Source organism: Anomaloglossus baeobatrachus, chromosome 2 (genome assembly GCF_048569485.1).
Source record: "Anomaloglossus baeobatrachus isolate aAnoBae1 chromosome 2, aAnoBae1.hap1, whole genome shotgun sequence".
Lineage (NCBI taxonomy): Eukaryota > Metazoa > Chordata > Amphibia > Anura > Aromobatidae > Anomaloglossus > Anomaloglossus baeobatrachus.
Window position 1 is genome coordinate 35792168 of NC_134354.1, and position 18969 is coordinate 35811136.

At 55.0% G+C, this 18969-nt stretch overlaps 1 protein-coding gene across 1 annotated transcript in view; it reads right to left on the bottom strand.

Moving 5' to 3' along the window:
• The window catches only part of SIM2 (SIM bHLH transcription factor 2), a 163770-nt gene that overhangs the window by 69296 nt on the left and 75505 nt on the right, over window positions 1–18969 (bottom strand). Inside the window, exon 3 of the mRNA XM_075332918.1 lies at window positions 8581–8670. Within this exon, the coding sequence (XP_075189033.1) occupies window positions 8581–8670 (90 nt within the window). The remainder of the gene's footprint in view (window positions 1–8580; window positions 8671–18969) is intronic.

Below are 18969 nucleotides of genomic sequence, written 5' to 3' on the forward strand. Positions count from 1 at the left end.
CGGGGTCCTTCCAGGAACTTCCGAACCGTCCCACTCCGGACAGTCACCGCCGTCGCTGACCTTGCTGTTCTAGCCCTACACACAGCTGGGCTCTCAGGCTTTGCACTCTCTGCGCTCTCTCCACTTCTTGCTTTTCTCCTTTTCCACTTTCCTTTCCTTCACTTTCACTCCTGGTTGTTTACTCTAGCCCTCAGCTAGACTTCACTCTTCCCCTGCCCGGGGCTATCTGCCTGGTAACTTCCTGCCTCCAGAGTTGTGAGCTCCTTGGTGGGCGGAGCCAACCGCCTGGCCCACCCCCTGGTGTGCATCAACAGACTCTTGGAGGGAGGCAACAAGGGTTTCTGGTTAGCAGATGTGCCTACCTGGAGTGTGGGGTGTAGTGGTGTTGTTATCTGTGTCCCCTGGCTTGCCCAGGGCGACACATTCCCCCTTAGCAAAATGCAGACCGTCCGCGGGCTGCCGTCCTACACCGGTTTTATTTTTCTGTAAAAGGGGATAACAGGGTTAAACATAACATCAATACATTTTTAATAAACTCTTCCCAAAACGGGAGGCACATTTACTTTTAACGTTTCAACGGTGTACGGTCACGGTTTCCGCTCTCTCCCACCCAAGCAACCTGGCCCTGATGCTGCCCCTAAAACCCAGGCAGCACCCCTTGACCCACAGTCCAGCACAAGTCACCCGAGCGGGATCTGTCCTTCCCCTCCAGAGGGTAGCCACCGGTCCCTTTGGTGGCTGGGCCCTGGCCTGCTCTGCTCAGGGCCCTCCCTCCAACCTGCCTCTCCGGAGGCGGCATTGCGGAAACGGTAACGGTACCCAACATATTTACAAGCCACTAACGTTTGTGGTTGCCCTGCAGAGTTCACGGGCTTGTCCATGGATAGTTCCCATGCATTTTTAAACTTTGAACGGTCCCCACGGGGACAACGGTGCCGGCTCCTGCCGGTTGCAAATCAACAAAATAAATCAGGTGACTTCTCGGGTAATCATTTTCATCTTATCATTTTTCAAAACTTTCAACAAACTTAACAGACACACACCAACCTTTTACCTTTGCGGGCCCCTCTTATTCACAGAACGGTCTCCCTGTACCTAAGTGGGGGTCTACCTAGGTTGGGACGGGTGGACCTTCGGGGCCCGGTGTCAGTGGTGCTAGACAGTGGGGTAGAGGGAACAATCGGTTCCTCCTCCCTGCTATAGTGTGGGGCAGGCGGAGGTGCAGGGGGGCTGGGTACAGGTTCATCCCTGGGCACTGGCACTGGTTCTGGCTCACGGTTAACCGCTTCCACTACTTCTTCATCCACGGGTTGTGGGAACAGTATCACTGGAAGGATCACCGCGCCGTTCTGCGTAGGCCAGTTTGCTGGGAAGTCACCCATTACAGTGTGGATTACCTCTGCTGCCTTTTCCACTGGTGGAGGAACCGGTACTTCAGCCTCTGCTTTCAATGCTGGGGGGCATTTTTTTAGATGGTCCCGAGAAACTGTGGCCAGGGTGCCCCCTTGGTCACGACTGATCTGGTAGGTTTTCCCATTGTCCCACTCGGTGGGTTGTACGACGTAAGGGACTTGCTCCCACTGGTCATCCAGTTTGTGGGCTTTTCTTTTCCGTTTCAGCACCACATCTCCTGGCTGGAAAGGACCTGCAGGCGTCTTCTGGTTGAACCGGTGCTCTTGCTGTTCTCGACTTCGACTGAGGTTTTTCTCCACATACTCCTGGATTTGCCGGTACTGGGCCCTCCTCCGACTTTCCCATTCTGCCGTTGAAGGGAGTGCTTCCGGAGCCTCCAACCCCATTTCCAGATCCACCGGCAGGCGGCCAGGCCGGGCCCTCATCAGATACGCTGGGGTGCACTTCGTCGAGCTGGATGGGATATTATTGTACATGTCGACCAAGTCGGGTAACTTTTCCGGCCACATGTTCCTTCTTCCAGCGGTAACGTCTTGAGGAGCCCCAGGACCAGGTGATTCATTTTCTCGCACATGCCGTTGGTTTGGGCGTGGTACGGAGTGGTCCGGATCTTCTTGCAGCCGTACAACTGGCAGAATTCGTGAAACACTTCTGCTTCAAAAGCCGGGCCTTGGTCGGTCAGCACCTTCTCGGGGTACCCATGGGGTCGGCAAAAATAGGCCTGGAACGTTCGGGCAGCGGTTCGACCAGTCAGGTCCTTAACGGGGACTACCACCATGAATCTTGAGTAGTGGTCTACCATGGTCAATGCGTAGGTGTACCCACTTCGGCTAGGGGTGAGTTTGACATGGTCCAGGGCGACCAGCTCCAGCGGCTGATGGGTGACTATGGGATGTAACGGTGCCCTCTGGCTAGTCTCGTCCTTTCTCCTCAGCGTACAAGGACCGCACTCTCGGCACCAGGCTTCCACCGATTCACGCATCCCACTCCAATAGAACCGCTCCCTCAACAGCATCTCCAGCTTCTTCCACCCGAAGTGGCCAGCACCATCATGGTATGCCCGCAGGATAGTAGCAACCTCAGCTTGAGGAACGATCAACTGGCATATTTTCTCATGGGTCTTTGGGTTGATCAGCTCACGGTACAGCCTCCCTTGGTGTAGGTAGAGCCGTTTTCGTTCTTTCCACAAGCGTTGGGCTTCGGCTGGAGCGGCAGGGTCTATTCCCATAGCACCCTGTTCCACCAGGGTCTTGACAAGGCGGACAGCCGGCGCTTGGTCCTGGGCGTCCTGCCACTCTTGACTGGGCCGCGGGTCCAGGTCCGCCCGTTGCTGACATACTTGTACCCTCTCAGTAGGCGGCTGGTGAAACGCAGGCAACTCAATCTCCTCGAGGTCGTCATCCTCACACCCCTCTTCTGACAAATGGGGCATCCGGGAGAGTGCATCTGCATTGATGTTGACACGACCAGCTCGGTACTTTATGGTGAAATCATAGTTGGCTAACCGGGCTACCCACCGCTGCTCCAGCGCGCCCAACTTGGCCGTGTCCAGATGAGTTAGCGGATTGTTGTCCGTAAACGCGGTGAATTTTGCCGCCGCCAGATAGTGGCGGAACCGCTCTGTGATAGCCCACACCAACGCCAATAGCTCGAGCTTGAAGGAGCTATAGTTCTCAGGGTTCCTTTCGGTCGGCCGGAGTTTTCGGCTGGCGTAGGCAATCACCTTCTCCTTCCCATCCTGGACCTGGGACAAGACCGCTCCTAGCCCCACGTTACTGGCGTCCGTGTGGAGGATGAACGGGCGCCCATAATCAGGGTACGCCAAGACCTCTTCTCCGGTCAAGGCCGCCTTCAACTGGCCAAAGGACTCCTCATGCTTGTCCTCCCACAACAGTGGGGCTCCAATAGGTCTACCACCTTTGGTCTGTCCCACGAGGAGATCTTGCATGGGGGCAGCCATCTTCGTGTACCCCTTTATGAAGCGCCGATAGTACCCCACCAGACCCAGGAACTGCCTTACTTCCCTCACTGTGGTTGGTCTCGGCCAGCTCTGGATGTCAGTGATCTTCTCCGGGTCGGGGGCGACGCCATCCGCACTCACCACGTGTCCTAGATACTGCACCCTGGGTTTCAGCAGATGGCACTTCGAGGGCTTCAACTTCATCCCGAACTTGGCAAGGGACGCGAACACCTCGGCCAGGTGCTCCAGATGGGCCTCATACGTCTGGGAATAAACAATCACATCATCAAAATACAGCAGGACGGTCTCGAAGTTTAAATGTCCCAGACAGCACTCCATCAACCGTTGGAAGGTCCCGGGGGCATTGCACAGCCCAAACGGCATGCTATTGAATTCACATAACCCCATCGGGTTGGTGAAGGCGGTCTTCTCCCGGTCCTCGGGGGCCACGGCCACTTGCCAGTATCCGCTGGTGAGGTCGAGGGTCGAGAAGTAGTGTGCAGTTCTCAGTGCAGCCAAAGATTCTTCAATACGAGGCAATGGATAGGCATCTTTATGGGTTATCTGATTGATCTTCCGGTAGTCCACACACATCCGCATGGTACCATCCTTCTTCTTGACCAGTACCAACGGAGCGGCCCAGGGACTACAACTGTCCCGAATAACCCCTGCCTCCTTCATATTCTTCAACATATCTTTGGCACACTGATAATGTGCAGGGGGAATAGGTCTATACCTCTCTTTGATAGGGGGATGTTCACCCGTGGGAATGTGGTGTTGGACCCCCTTGATCTGCCCAAAGTCTAGGGGGTGCTTACTGAAAACCTGTTCTTACTCCTGCACTACCCTGTGTACCCCTGCCCGGTGATGTGTAGGGGTATCATCAGTGCCCACATGTAGCTGTTGGTGCCACTCCTTGGTGCCCTCTTGGGGTGGGGAAGTGCTGGTGGTAGGTGGGAGTGTGGATGGACGGGCTTCCTGGATAGTGTGAGGGTCTAGGGTGAGCAGCTTGGCAATGGTGGCATACCGGGGGAGCCTGACTTCTTCCTCCCCACAGTTCAACACTCTCACAGGCACTCTCCCTTTTTTCACATCTACCACCCCTCGGGCGGCCACTACAGTGGGCCAGTGCTCGGAAGGCATGGGCTCCATCATCGCAGGGTAGTCACGCCCCTGGGGCCCTACTGCTGCCCGACACCAGATCATCATCTCACTCCTAGGGGGCACAGTCAATGGAGCAACATCCATCACTTGCACTCCACCAATCTCCCCTCCGGTTGAGCTTACATGCTGGCGGTACATCAGGGCGCGGATCTCACGCTGCACAGCCCTCTGCTGGCTCCCCGCTGCCGTGGCGGCTAGCCGCTGCAAAAGGTTCAACACATCAGCCATGCAGTGTTCCATCACATTGGTTCCCAACACTATTTTCGGGTTATGATCACTAGGCTCATTTATGATCACAATCATACCCTGGTGTTGCAGTTCAGCTTGCCCCACTGTCATAGCCACCTCCTTATACCCCACCTGAGTCAATGGAAGTCCATTAGCGGCAATCAAATTTATACTATTGTCTGGAGGCGCCAGTTCGTCTGTGGCCCAATATTGCTGGTACAATGTGTACGGTATGGTAGTTACCTGTGATCCAGTGTCCAGGAGAGCCATCACGGGTATGCCGTCCACAGCCACAGGGATGATAGGGCGGGCCCCGACGTATCGGTCTCGCCAGTCTGGGGGGCCACGGTGTTCTACTCCTGAGGATTGGCCCGGGGCCCCAGGGGTTGCTCGTTTAACGGGCACTGTCGGTAAACATGACCCGGCTTACGGCACTTGTAGCAGATTGGGGGTCTGCTCCGCGGGTTGTTAGCGCTTCGCTGCTGCATCCAGGGAACATCTTCGGGACGGTCAGCAAGCTGTATCTGCGCTGGGGGCTGAGATCTGGTCAGAGGTTGAAGCGCAGCAAGGATTTTGGCAAGGTCCCCATCCAGGCGACGGACCTGGGCTGCCAGTTCTTCCACTGTGCTGCTCGATGCTGCGGGTAGTAAGGGGGTTGGTTTGGCGGGGGCCGCCACAACGGGAGCTGTCTCGACGGGCCACAGGACGGGTTCCAGAGCTTCAGCAGCTGGGGGCTGTAGTGCTTTGATAGCCCGCTCCTTTAACACGGCAAAGTCCACATCAGGGTGTTCCAGGGCCCACAGCCGGAGTTGTTTACGATCCTCAGGAGACCTCATCCCCTGCGCAAATTGCTCCACTAACATCTTATTGCTATCCGTCTCATTAATAGAGTTCACCCGCTTCAGCGTGCGGAGGGCGGTCTGCAGACGTAGAGCATAGTCCCGAATGCTATCCCCAGCTCGCTGCCGGCACTGATAAAACTGCATCCTCAGCTCAGCTTCAGTCCGGGTCTCGAAGGCAGTCTGTAGCTTCTCAAAGATGGTGGCTACAGAGAGCCGGTCCCCCTCGGCCCAGGTCTCCGCTTCCTGCTCCGCCGCACCGGTTAGCTGGCCTAGCACTATCGCTGCACGTTGCTTATCAGTCAGGGGGTACAGCTCTAGCAACGGGTTAAGCTTTTTCCGGAAGGCCTGCAAGGCATCCGGTTTCCCGTCATACTGCGGTAGCCAGGCAGCTCCGGGCGCATAGGGCAAGGAAAACGGCATGACCTGAGCAAGCGCGGGGGCCGCGGCACCTCCCGCCAGTACGGCCGGGACCTGGGCAGGCCCATTCCCATCCGCGGGTGCCGCTGCGGCTGCGACCACCGCTCCTCCAGCGGCTTCGTCGGGCGCAGACATCTTGTTTCCGTCCCCCTTAGCTCTTTTCGGCCCCTCCTCTCTCGGGGCGGGGTTTTGGCCTTCGCGCCTCTACTGCTCGAGAAGACGCTCGAGCTGGAACTTTTCGTGCCAAAGATGGCGGCTTCTGAAATTTTTCTGCCGGATACCTCCGGCGGTAACAAGGCGCACCTCTACCTGACGGCAGAGCGGTAAGATCCTGTTCGTGACGCCAAGTTGTCGCGGGCGGGGAGGAGGGTGTCAGCACACCGCGCTCACCCCTTCTGCTCGGGTCCGGCAGTTGCTCCTGGTGGCTCGAGCTGCGGGCCGGATCCCGGGGTGTCTCGAGCGACACTCCTCGCCCGTGAGTGAAAGGGGGTTGTTTGTTGGGATTATAGTTCGTGACGCCACCCACGGCTGTGGTGACTGCACCACCGCTGCTTTGGATGGGGAACCCGGGGATGGTGATGGGAGCAGCCAGGTGTTGTGTTGCCCCTCCGTGGGTAGGGGTTGGTGATCCCGGGGCCCGGTGAAGAGATGTAAAGTGTAGGGCCTGGAGGGCGCAGGGACGCGGGGGCAGCGCTGTGCCTTGCGGCACTGTGGTACTCACTCAGCCTGAGACTTGGACACAGTTTGTACGGTAAACCAAACGGCTGGTAGGACGGTCCCACAGACGGCTGCACCTGCACTCCCGGTAGGTGACGGTGATGTCTCTCCTCCTTGCACCTGTGTTGTCTGATGGTATCGGTGGATTCCCTCCGGTTACCCGCTCCCCGACTGCAATCTGGGCCGGAGGAGCTCTACACTTTGCCCGCAGGCGCTGGCCCTGGGGAAACTGGTGCCTTGGCGGTGGCGGTGTCTCCCCGGTAATGGTCGGGCGGTTGCCGTCAATCGGGACTTTGTTGCTGGGGGATCTGCGTCCCCTTCGCTGACGGATTCGGCAAATTGGGCGACTCCTAGCCTTGCCGGGGTCCGAGAGGCCCCTGCCCTGGTGCTGACTGTCCTTCGGAACACTGCTCCAGACCACCGGGCACACAGCCAACGGGGTCCTTCCAGGAACTTCCGAACCGTCCCACTCCGGACAGTCACCGCCGTCGCTGACCTTGCTGTTCTAGCCCTACACACAGCTGGGCTCTCAGGCTTTGCACTCTCTGCGCTCTCTCCACTTCTTGCTTTTCTCCTTTTCCACTTTCCTTTCCTTCACTTTCACTCCTGGTTGTTTACTCTAGCCCTCAGCTAGACTTCACTCTTCCCCTGCCCGGGGCTATCTGCCTGGTAACTTCCTGCCTCCAGAGTTGTGAGCTCCTTGGTGGGCGGAGCCAACCGCCTGGCCCACCCCCTGGTGTGCATCAACAGACTCTTGGAGGGAGGCAACAAGGGTTTCTGGTTAGCAGATGTGCCTACCTGGAGTGTGGGGTGTAGTGGTGTTGTTATCTGTGTCCCCTGGCTTGCCCAGGGCGACACACAGTGAGGAAGGGGCCAGAGGTAGCCGGGCAGGGTAGTGGCCCCCCCGGTACCTGGGTGACCTGGATCACTGCAGGGGGAGTGGATTCCCCGTTCCCGGCTGAGGAGAAAGAGGAAGAGAGTGGAGAGAAAGGCACCTGGCTGAAGGGAAAGAACAACAGGAGCTGCTGCACCGTGTGTGGGACACTAACACCCCGTACCGAAGGCTGCGGACACCGGCGATTCCTAGTTACCAGTGACTCTGTGTGAACTACTTGTGAGTACGCCCGTGCCCTCGGGCACCGTAGCACTGCGCCCTGCTTCCTGCTTACCCCATCACCGGGCCCCGGGACAACCAACTCCCTACCCACGGAGGGGAGAAATAACATCTAGCTGCTCCATATCATCACTCCCGGGATCCCCGTCCAGAGCAGCGGTGGTGTTCCAATCACCACAACCGTGGGTGGCGTCACGGACAATATAAACCTCCCTTACCAAACCCCCTTTTACTGTGGAGCCTGGGATCACAGACCGGGTCACGCCACTGTGATACCCACAGAAGTGACCTCGTGGCCCGGATCTGAGTACCCCCCTGGTCCCCGGGCGACACAATAGCCTAAGCTGGCCACAACCGCAACTAATAAATTAACATTTATCTACAAATATATATAATAAAAATATACAGAAAAATCTAAACTATTCATAAAAATTATGTAAACTCAACCATAATCTCAAAAGCACAATAAAAATAAAATCCACGCATTGTCCTTCTTCTACAGGACACGGTACTTTATGTATCGGATCAGGGGCCACCTTTTAGATTTTTGCATTAGGGCCCATGAGCTTCAAGGTAAAGCTGAGCTCCCACCTATTAGCATTGCTCATGCCCCATTTTCCAGCATAATGCACTAATAGTTTTTATAGAACCCCGAATGGCCATAAATAATTAATAATAGCAGATTCAGTAGAAATGATGAGCGTTGTGTAAACCGAATAATTTACCTGCGACAGTCCCAGATGCACAGAAGCTGTCTCCGAAATGTACATTATTTTTCCATCTGATGCAACAACGAAAACAAATCCGTCCAACGTCTGCAAAACACAAAAAGAGAGTTCAAGGGTTAATACATTGATGTTCATTAGAGGCCAGGAAAGTGCTGAAGAATCTACAAATCTGGAGGTAAAGAAATCACTGTTACTACTGACAGTTTAATCTAAGGGTTCCTTAAAGTATTTGTAATCTTCCGCAGAAATTTTATTTAAAAAAACAAAAAATATATATATATGTGATTCTCTGGCCGGGCCAGGTAGTCACAGATAGGGCCCCGCATTACACCTTTCCCTCACAGGTAACACACAGTCAACCATTTAAACCCTAGTCACCCCCTCAGGGCTTGATGGACACACCAGGGGGCGGAACCAGGCGGTTAAAAGACGTCCACCTAAGAGTTCAGACAGCCTGGGGCGGGAAAGTAGAGAGTTCTGCTCTGGAGTTCAAGTTGGAGAGGTGTGTGGGCTGGAGCTCTGTGCACCTCCAGCAGAGGCGAGAACCCAAATTGAACAGGTACCAGGGTAGGAGCCCTGGTGCCTTTGGCTAGGAGGCAGACGGTGGTCTCCGTCTGCAGGAGCCGGGAAGACGGCTCGGTGGAACCGAGGTGGACCGGGACAGGGTAGTGGCCCACCGGTACCGACCCGGGGAACCGACTCGGAAACCAGAGCACGAAGGGGGTACTCAGACCCTGAAGCTAGGTCCAGAAGCAACTGGGGGCTAGCTAATTAACTGATTGTGGCCAGAACTAGAGGTCCTGTCCCACCCAAAGTCCCGACTGAAGGCAACAGCCCACCGAGGGAGATAACAGGCCACCACCATGGCTCAGAGATCCCATGGGCCAGCGTCTGCGGGTAAAGGGCTCCTTAGGCAACCACAAGCTGGGAGCGGACTCCTGAAGTTGCAAGCACAGGCAGTCCACCATCTTACACAGGTGCAGGAGAAAGACAGAGACCACCAGCTGGGTGGGGGACCAGACTGCAGCCGGCTGCGGGCACTGACCACCATCACCTTGGTTTACCAGAGACTCGTGTGTTTTCTAATAGTGAGTACACCAGCACCCTGCAGTCGCCCATCTCCCTGCATCGCCAAACCCCCAACAGGTCCTGGGGCCACCATCCCTGCCCAAGGAGGGGTTAACAACTTGCTGCACAACATCTCCCCCGGGTGCCCCGTAACTGCAGCGGTGGTGTCCAATATCACCACACACCGTGGGTGGCGTCACGACCTCCGTACGGCTCACCCCGTACATATACGTCCTACATCCTCCATCCCACCACTATCCCTTTCCATTTGAAGTGACCGTGAGGCCCCCGGGTCCGCAGACCCTTGAGCCACCCACAGAAGGGCTGGATCCGAGCAGCTCAGCTGCTGAGAGCGGGGCGGTACATATAAACTGTGTGCAGAATTATTAGTCAAATGAGTGTTTTGACCACATGATGCTTTTTATACATGCTGTCCTACTCCAAGCTGTATAGGCTGAGAGCCAACTACCAATTAAGTAAATCAGGTGATGTGCATCTCTGTAATGAGGAGGGGTGTGGTGTAATGACATCAACACCCTATATAAGGTGTGCTTAATTATTAGGCAACTTCCTTTCCTTTGGCAAAATGGTTCAGAAGAGAGATTTGACGGGCTCTGAAAAGTCCAAAATTGTGAGGTGTCTTGCAGAGGGATGCAGCAGTCTTGAAATTGCCAAACTTTTGAAGCGTGATCACCGAACAATCAAGCGTTTCATGACAAATAGCCAACAGGGTCGCAAGATGCGTGTTGGGCAAAAAAGGCGCAAAATAACTGCCCATAAATTGAGGAAAATCAAGCGTGAAGCTGCCAAGATGCCATTTGCCACCAGTTTGGCCATATTTCAGAGCTGCAACGTTACTGGAGTATCAAAAAGCACAAGGTGTGCCATACTCAGGGACATGGCCAAGGTAAGGAAGGCTGAAAAACCACCACCTCTGAACAAGAAACATAAGATAAAACGTCAAGACTGGGCCAAGAAATATCTTAATTTTGCAAAGGTTTTATGGACTGATGAAATGAGAGTGGCTCTTGATGGGCAGATGGATGGGCCAGAGGCTGGATCAGTAAAGGGCAGAGAGCTCCACTCCGACTCAGACACCAGCAAGGTGGAGGTGGGGTACTGGTATGGGCTGGTATCATCAAAGATGAACTTGTGGGACCTTTTCGGGTTGAGGATGGAGTGAAGCTCAACTCCCAGACCTACTGCCAGTTTCTGGAAGACAACTTCTTCAAGCAGTGGTACAGGAAGAAGTCGGTATTGTTCAAGAAAAACATGATTTTCAAGCAGGGCAATGCTCCATCACATGCATCCAACTACTCCACAGTGTGGCTGGCCAGTAATGGTCTAAAAGATGAAAAAGTAATGACATGGCCCCCTTGTTCACCTGATCTGAACCCCATAGAGAACCTGTGGTCCCTCATAAAATGTAAGATCTATAGGGAGGGAAAACAGTGCACCTCTCAGAACAGTGTCTGGACGCTGTGGTGGCTGCTGCACGCAATGTTGTATCAAGCAACTGACAGAATCTATGGATGGTCGGCTGCTGAGTGTCATCAGAAAGGGGGCTATATTAGTCACTAATTTTTTTGGGTTTTGTTTTTGCATGTCAGAAATGTTTATTTCTAAATTTTGTGCAGTTATATTGGTTTATCTGGTGAAAATAAACAAGTGAGATGGGAATATATTTTGTTTTTTATTAAGTTGCCTAATAATTCTGCACAGTAATAGTTACCTGCACAAACAGATATCCTCCTAAGATAGCCAAATTTAAAAAATCCACTCCAACTTCCAAAAATATTAAGCTTTGAAATTTATGAGTCTTTTGGGTTGATTGAGGACATAGTTGTTGATCAATAATAAAAAAAAACCCTCTAAAATACAACTTGCCTAATAATTCTGCACACGGTGTATGTACTTGGGGCTAAAAATACTTTTTGCATTTGGGTTACATAAAATTTAATCATCACTTGGCTTTTACAGGCTGTTTGTTGGTTGTAGAATGAGTTAACTGAGTATCTGTCAGTGAGCTTGTTTTGATGGGGAGCTTGTAATTTTTCAGTTTGTGTTTTTGTGAACACCTCTGTGCTGATTTATGACCCCAGACCACATTGGAGTTTAGCTGAACTTTGATGCTGTCATAAATCAGCAGAGAGGAGCACAGAAAGAAGAGTTACAAACTCCTTGTTAGACCTCCTTTTCTCATCCGTGTCTCCGGTACATGTGCTGTTTGTTTCCACTCATGCCACAGACACAGATACACGAAGACTCATTAAGTTCAATGGGTTTGTTGACACATTCATGTTTGGACACGGACCGTGTGTCCGTGTAGAGCACAAGCGTGTCCATGTGCTCCACATGCCGACATGTCCATTTTTGGCTGGCAGCACGGATGTCACACGGACCGCACACTGATGTGACATCAGTGTGACATGTACCAGAGTACACCTCACTGAAAAAAGAGGATTTTTATACTTACCTGTCGCCGCCGCTACTGTTGCTTCCGGGTCCTGCTCATTATGCCTCATGAATATTCACTGCACTGACTGTGGACCCGGAAGCAAGTGTGACAGCAGCACTGGAGACAGGTAAGTATAGAAGTTCATGCTGTCCGTGTGCAGCTGTCACACAGACAGCATAGGGACAGCACACTGATGACACACACACACACACTGACACATGGATGGGCAACGGAACTCCACAACGGACAGTGCAAAACATTTGTTTGTTGCACGGACGTGTCAAGGGGCATAAGCATTCAGACTGTAAAAGCCAGACTGAGCAAAATATTTAATAAAATCCAATTACAAAAGTTATCTTTAGCTTGAAATACGTGAATTTAAGAAAAAAAATTCTCTCAAATGTTTCCTTTATAGAACCACTCCAGTGTTTTTTGTCTCTTTTTGAGAGCTGGAGTGTCGCTTCATATGTAAGTCCCCTGCCCCCTGTCATATACTCAGCTTCCCTTTTGCCGACACCGCTCTGGTACCGCGGCGTCATCTTTTGCTCGTAACTTCTGACTGGCCGGAAGTCAGAAGTTACGTCACAAGTCTATGGGAGCAAGAATGAGGCCAGAACGAGGCTCTCATAGACTTGTATGGAGTCCTAACCTCCGGATCACACTGAACCTTTAGGACAACATGGCACAAGGTCAACAGAAATCATAGACAAGCACAGGATACAAACGTAACAATTATAGTCAGGACCAATCCTACAGGAGCCCTTAGGCCATCCTAAAGAAAGTTGAGTAAGTAAAGGCCACTATGCATTGGACATGTCTGCAGAGAAGACATTATTCTTGTACATTACCAAGAACTTAGTCTTCATGAGCAGGTCAGTTGCCCACCGGATCAGCAGGACCTATATTTTATTCCACCATGTCACCAGGGACTTTATTTTACGTCATTGGTTTACTGTGGTGCTGCTGAGAAGGACAATGCTGATGAGACCTTCGGTGCATAACACCCAGGAGATGGCCACTGCCATTAGTACCTCTCCCAATGCCGAAGTGAGGGGCACAGGATAGCCCCTTTAATTAGACAATCTCCTGAGCACCTACGCAGCTTGGAAGTCTACTTTTATTGGTTAGTGGTCCATATTGGATGAAATGGAGCAAGGTATCACTAAACTTTGGGCTACAAAGCAAATGAGCAACCAAAAAGGAGGAAAGGGGCCCAAAGTCACATCTTCCGTCTCTTACCCCAGTTACCAAAATTTCCAAAACTGTTATCATGACCTCCAGGATCGTTCCACTATGAGTGAGCAGATTTTAGGGGATGGAAGACATCTTACGGCATTACTTTGTAGACTAACTTCCTCTCTTCCGCTATAGTGGACATATGGAGGTGATTACAGATTCATGTGTTTTGTACGGTGATATTATACATAAGAGCTGAGGATTTAGTGCTGACATTTCCTAAACAGTCAAAGCTTGTTTCCCCTTAAATGAAGCAGAAACATAACCTGCAGAGCTGAACTCCAATGGTGCTTTTACAGGTCTTAAAGTGGTTTTCCAAAACCGTAAGTTATCCTTTTTCAATAAAATAAGGAATAACTTGCAGATCACGGGGGTCTGACAGTTGTATCCCTTATTGATCACAATATGAGCTCAATTTATGCTCAACTTCAGCTCCATTCATTCTGGATGTGTGCATGCTCGACCTCCGCTCCATTCATTTTGTATGTACGCATGCTCAACTACAGCTCCATTTATTCTGGATGTGTGTATGCTCGACCTCAAATCCATTCACTCTGGACGTACACATGCTCGTCTGCAGCTCCATTCATTCTGGATGTGTACATGTGTAACGCCCCTGCAACCGGGTCATTACAGGGTATTAAATGTTAGCTCATTTTTCCCGGGCAGGAGGAGAAGAGTCCACACACACACACACTGGCAGGAAGGAGTTAAAAATTATTCAGCATGTAGTTTGAGCATGCATGACTCATCCTGTCTTCTTAATGAGCAGGTGTGCAGGTCCCCATGACAACCCAAGGGGAGGGGGGGGGTCCCTGAATGTGTGAGTTTAGTGCAGAGCAGACTGAAGTTTTAGTCAGAATGTCAGAGGCTGCAAAAGAGTGCAGACCTCCACAGAACAGCTCCCTGCTGAGGAGATGCCATGAGACCCTGGCTATTAACACCTAGAGGAAGGGGATGGAGCCGAGGACTGGGGACCTTGGAGAATGTTGTACCTGGTAGTGGTCCTATCACGCTAAACGGGCAAGAGAGAGACAGAAGGGCGGTGGGTCCCCAAGATGCTCCATGCCACGGGGACAGCACTTACCCCCCGAAAGAGAGGGACCCCCACATCACCTCACTGGACCCCTTCCTCCTACCTGCCAGGGACCGATCAGAGGCTACAGGCGGCGAGGACCAGCACCCGGGTGCGATGTGGAACGGACTTTAAATAATGAGCAACTGGAACCGTACTCCGTGACTGGTGTGAGTAATGCCGCCTCCCTGTGCCCCCGGTGTCCCTGAGGACTGTTGCCCTGGGTCTCATTAACCTCCCAGGGCTCCCCCGCTCCACCCGTGGGGAGCGATTCCATCCGGCTGCCTGTAACACCTGCCCCGGAGAGAGACTGTACAGCGGCGGATGAATACCTGGCCGCATACCACAGGTGGAGCTGCTAGCATCCCCCGTTTCCTGGGGGAGAGTGGCGGCAAAGGAGGCCGAGACCTCAGTGGCCGCTGTGAGCGATGGCAAGCTCCCCAGGAACCCCTTTATCCTCCTTCCATCCCCTTGTCACACCGGACTGACTGTCGGGTTTTCCCTTTTATTGATACCCGCCGGGGTCACGGAAGCCGGGTCGGGCCACTCACAGCCTGACCCCGAATACCACCGGCCCGGTGACCGTGCCATCCTTGCTGGCCCTGGCGCGGGCATTTCACATGCTCTACTGCAGCTCCATTCATTCTGGATGTGTGCATGCTAGTGAAACGCCCACGCCGGGGCTTGCAGGGCTCGCACGGTCACTGGGCCGGTGGTATTCGGGGTCAGGCTGTGAGTGGTCCGACCCGGCTTCCGTGACCCCCGGCGGGTTTCAATAAAAGGAAAGTCCGACCGTCAGTCCGGTGTTACAAGGGGGATGGAAGGAGGGTAACAGGGTCCCTGGGGGGGGCTTGCCATTGCTCTTCCCCAGGAAACGGTATGGGACGAGGACGGGGGGGGTGCTTGCAGCGCCACCCGTGGTTTGCGGCCAGGTGTTAAACCGCCGCTGCGCGGTCTCTCTCCGGGGCAGGTGTTACGGGCAGCCGGATGGAATCGCTCCCCACGGGTGGAGCGAGGGAGCCCCGGGAGGTTAATGAGACCCGGGAGGTTAATGAGACCCAGGGCAACAGTCCTCAGGGACACCGGGGGCACAGGGCGGCGGCATTACTCACAGCAGTCACGGTGTGCGGTTCCAGTTGTTCTTTATTTAAAGTCCGTTTCACATCGCACCCGGGTGCTGGTCCTCGCCGCCTGTAGCCTTTGGTCGGTCCCGGGCAGGTAGGAGGAAGGGGTGTCCGGTGAGGTGTTCTGGGGGTCTCTCCCTTTCGGTGCGTTAGTGCCGTCCCCGTGGCATAGAGCATCTTGGGAACTCGCCGCCTCTCTGTCTCTCTCATCCCCGGTAGCGGACCTAACACAACCGCCACCGGGTACAACTTGCTCCAGGGAACCCCAGTCCTCAGCTCCATTCCCCTCCTCTAGGTGTTATCAGCCCTGGTCTCGTGGCATCTCCTCAACAGGAGCTGTTCTATATATATATATTTTTTATTTTTTTTTTACATCCCCGTCCCCCACCCCTCCCTCCGTTACATTCCGCTGTGTTCTCGGGGGGGGGGCGGGTTGAGAGGGAGAAGAGGCGCACTTCCGTCTATTTAAATACACGGCGGGCACCAGGCATAGTGAGCTGATTAACCCCGGAAGTTCCAGCGCCTGCACTTCCGGGGTCAGAGGCGCGCGGGCGCGCCAATCAGCTCACTGCCCCGTGCTGCAGCGTCCAATGCTGCAGACGACACACGCTGCGGAGGAGGAAGCGACTGAAGCTGGAGCCAGCCAGAAGAGGATAATCACCAGAGCAGTGCAGCGGGCACTGGAGCAGGTATGCGCCAAGGCAGAGCCTAGAATGTATGGGCACCTTACAGGTTAGTTGATGATCGTTGCGATGCCTCTTTTTGTCCACTATAATCATGCAAGGGGAGGCTAAGGGGAGAGAGGCTGAGGCTGGGGGGGAGGCTGGGAAAAGAGAGAGGCTGGGGGGAGGCTGGGAAAAGAGAGAGGCTGGGGGGAGGCCAGGAAGAGAGAGAGGCTGAGGCTAGGAAGAGAGAGAGGCTGAGGCTGGGGGGAGGCTGGGAAGAGAGAGAGGCTGAGGCTGGGAAGAGAGAGAGACTGAGGCTGGGGGGGAGGCTGGGAAGAGAGAGAGGCTGAGGCTGGGGGGAGGCTGGGAAGAGAGAGAGGCTGAGGCTGGGGGGAGGCTGGGAAGAGAGAGAGGCTGAGGCTGGGGGGGAGGCTGGGAAGAGAGAGAGGCTGATGCTGGGGGGAGGCTGGGAAGAGAGAGAGGCTGAGGCTGGGGGGGAGGCTGGGAAGAGAGAGAGGCTGAGGCTGGGGGGGAGCCTGGGAAGAGAGAGAGGCTGAGGCTGGGGGGGAGGCTGGGAAGAGAGAGAGGCTGAGGCTGGGGGGAGGCTGGGAAGAGAGAGAGGCTGAGGCTGGGGGGGAGGCTGGGAAGAGAGAGAGGCTGAGGCTGGGGGGGAGGCTGGGAAGAGAGAGGCTGAGGCTGGGGGGGAGGCTGGGAAGAGAGAGAGGCTGAGGCTGGGGGGAGGCTGGGAAGAGAGAGGCTGAGGCTGGGGGGAGGCTGGGAAGAGAGAAAGGCTGAGGCTGGGGGGAGGCTGGGAAAAGAGAGAGGCTGAGGCTGGGGGGGAGGCTGGGAAGAGAGAGAGGCTGAGGCTGGGTGGGAGGCTGGAAAGAGAGAGTCGGAGGCTTGGGGGGAGGCTGGGAAGAGAGAGAGGCTGAGGCTGGGGGGGAGGCTAGGAAGAGAGAGGCTGAGGCTGGGGGGGAGGCTGGGACGAGAGAGAGGCTGAAACTGGGAGGAGAAGGGCTGAGGCTGGGGGAGGCTGAGAGGACAGAGGCTGAGGCTGGGGGAGGCTGGGAGGAGAGAGGCTGAGGCTGGGGGAGGCTGGGAAGAGAGAGAGGCTGATGCTGGGGGAGGCTTGGAGGAGGGAGGCTGAGGCTGGGGGAAGCTGGGAGCAGGGAGGCTGATGCTGGGGGAGGCTGGGAGGAGAGAGGCTGATGCTGGGAGAGGCTCATGCTGGGAGAGGCTAGGAGGAGAGAGGCTGATGCTGGGGTCAGAGAGGCTGATGCCGGGGTCAGAGAGGCTGATGCCGGGGTCAGAGAGGCTGATGCTGGGGGAGACTGGGAGGAGAGTGGCTGGTGCTGGGGTCAGAGAGGCTGGTGCTGGGGTCAGAGAGGCTGGTGCTGGGGTCAGAGAGGCTGGTGCTGGGGGCAGCTGGGGTCAGAGAGGCGGATGCTGGGGTCAGAGAGGCTGGTGCTGGGATCAGAGAGGCTGGTGCTGGGGTCAGAGAGGCTGATGCTGGGGTCAGAGAGGCTGATGCTGGGGTCAGAGAGGCTGGTGCTGGTGTTAGAGAGGCTGATGCTGGGGGAGGCTGGGGGAGAGAGAGGCTGATGCTGGGGGAGGCTGGGGGAGAGAGAGGCTGATGCTGGGGGAGAGAGAGGCTGATGCTGGCGGAGGCTGGGGAGAGAGAGGCTGATGCTGGGGGGAGAGAGGCTGATGCTGGGGGAGGCTAAGGGGAGAGAGAGGCTGATGCTGGGGGAGGCTGGGGGAGAGAGAGGCTGATGCTGGGGGAGGCTGGGGGAGAGAGAGGCTGATGCTGGGGGAGGCTGGGGGAGAGAGGCTGATGCTAGGGGAGGCTGGGGGAGAGAGAGGCTGATGCTGGGGGAGGCTGGGGGAGAGAGAGGCTGATGCTGGGGGAGGCTGGGGGAGAGAGAGGCTGATGCTGGGGGAGAGGCTGCTGCTGGAGGCGGGAGGAGAGAGGCTGCTGCTGGGGGAATGGGAGAGAGGGGCCAATCCTAGAGACAGAGGACAAGGGTTGAGGGATAGTGCAATGACAAAATCGATGGGGGGGGAGTGTAAGGACTCAGAATAAGAGGGGGGCAGCATTGGGAGCTGATTATGGAGAAGGGGCAGCATGTGTGGGCTCAGTATGGAGTGGAGCAATGTAGGGGAGTCAATATCAAGAGTGGGGTAGTGTGTGTGTGGGGGGGGGGTCTCAGCATAAGCGCTAGTGTGGTGGTCTTAGTATGATGAGTGGGGCAGCATGGAGGTGTCATTATGGAAAACAGTAAGGCAGCATTAGGAGCTCATGGAGAGGGGTAGTATGCATGGGACACTGAGGAGGGGGCAGCAAGCATGTGACATTGTGAGGAGGGGGCAGCATGCATGTGACATTGTGAGGAGGGGGAAGCATGCATGTGACATTGTGAGGAGGGGGCAGCATGCATGTGACATTGTGAGGAGGGGGCAGCATGCATGTGACATTGTGAGGAGGGGGCAGCATGCATGGGACACTGTGAGGAGGGGGCAGCATGCATGGGACATTGTGAGGAGGGGGCAGCATGCATGGGACATTGTGAGGAGGGGGCAGCATGCATGGGACACTGTGAGGAGGGGGCAGCATGCATGGGACACTGTGAGGAGGGTGCAGCATGCATGGGACATTGTGAGGATGGAGCAGCATGCATGGGACATTGTGAGGAGGGGGCAGCATGCATGGGACACTGTGAGGAGGGGGCAGCATGCATGGGACATTGTGAGAATGGAGCA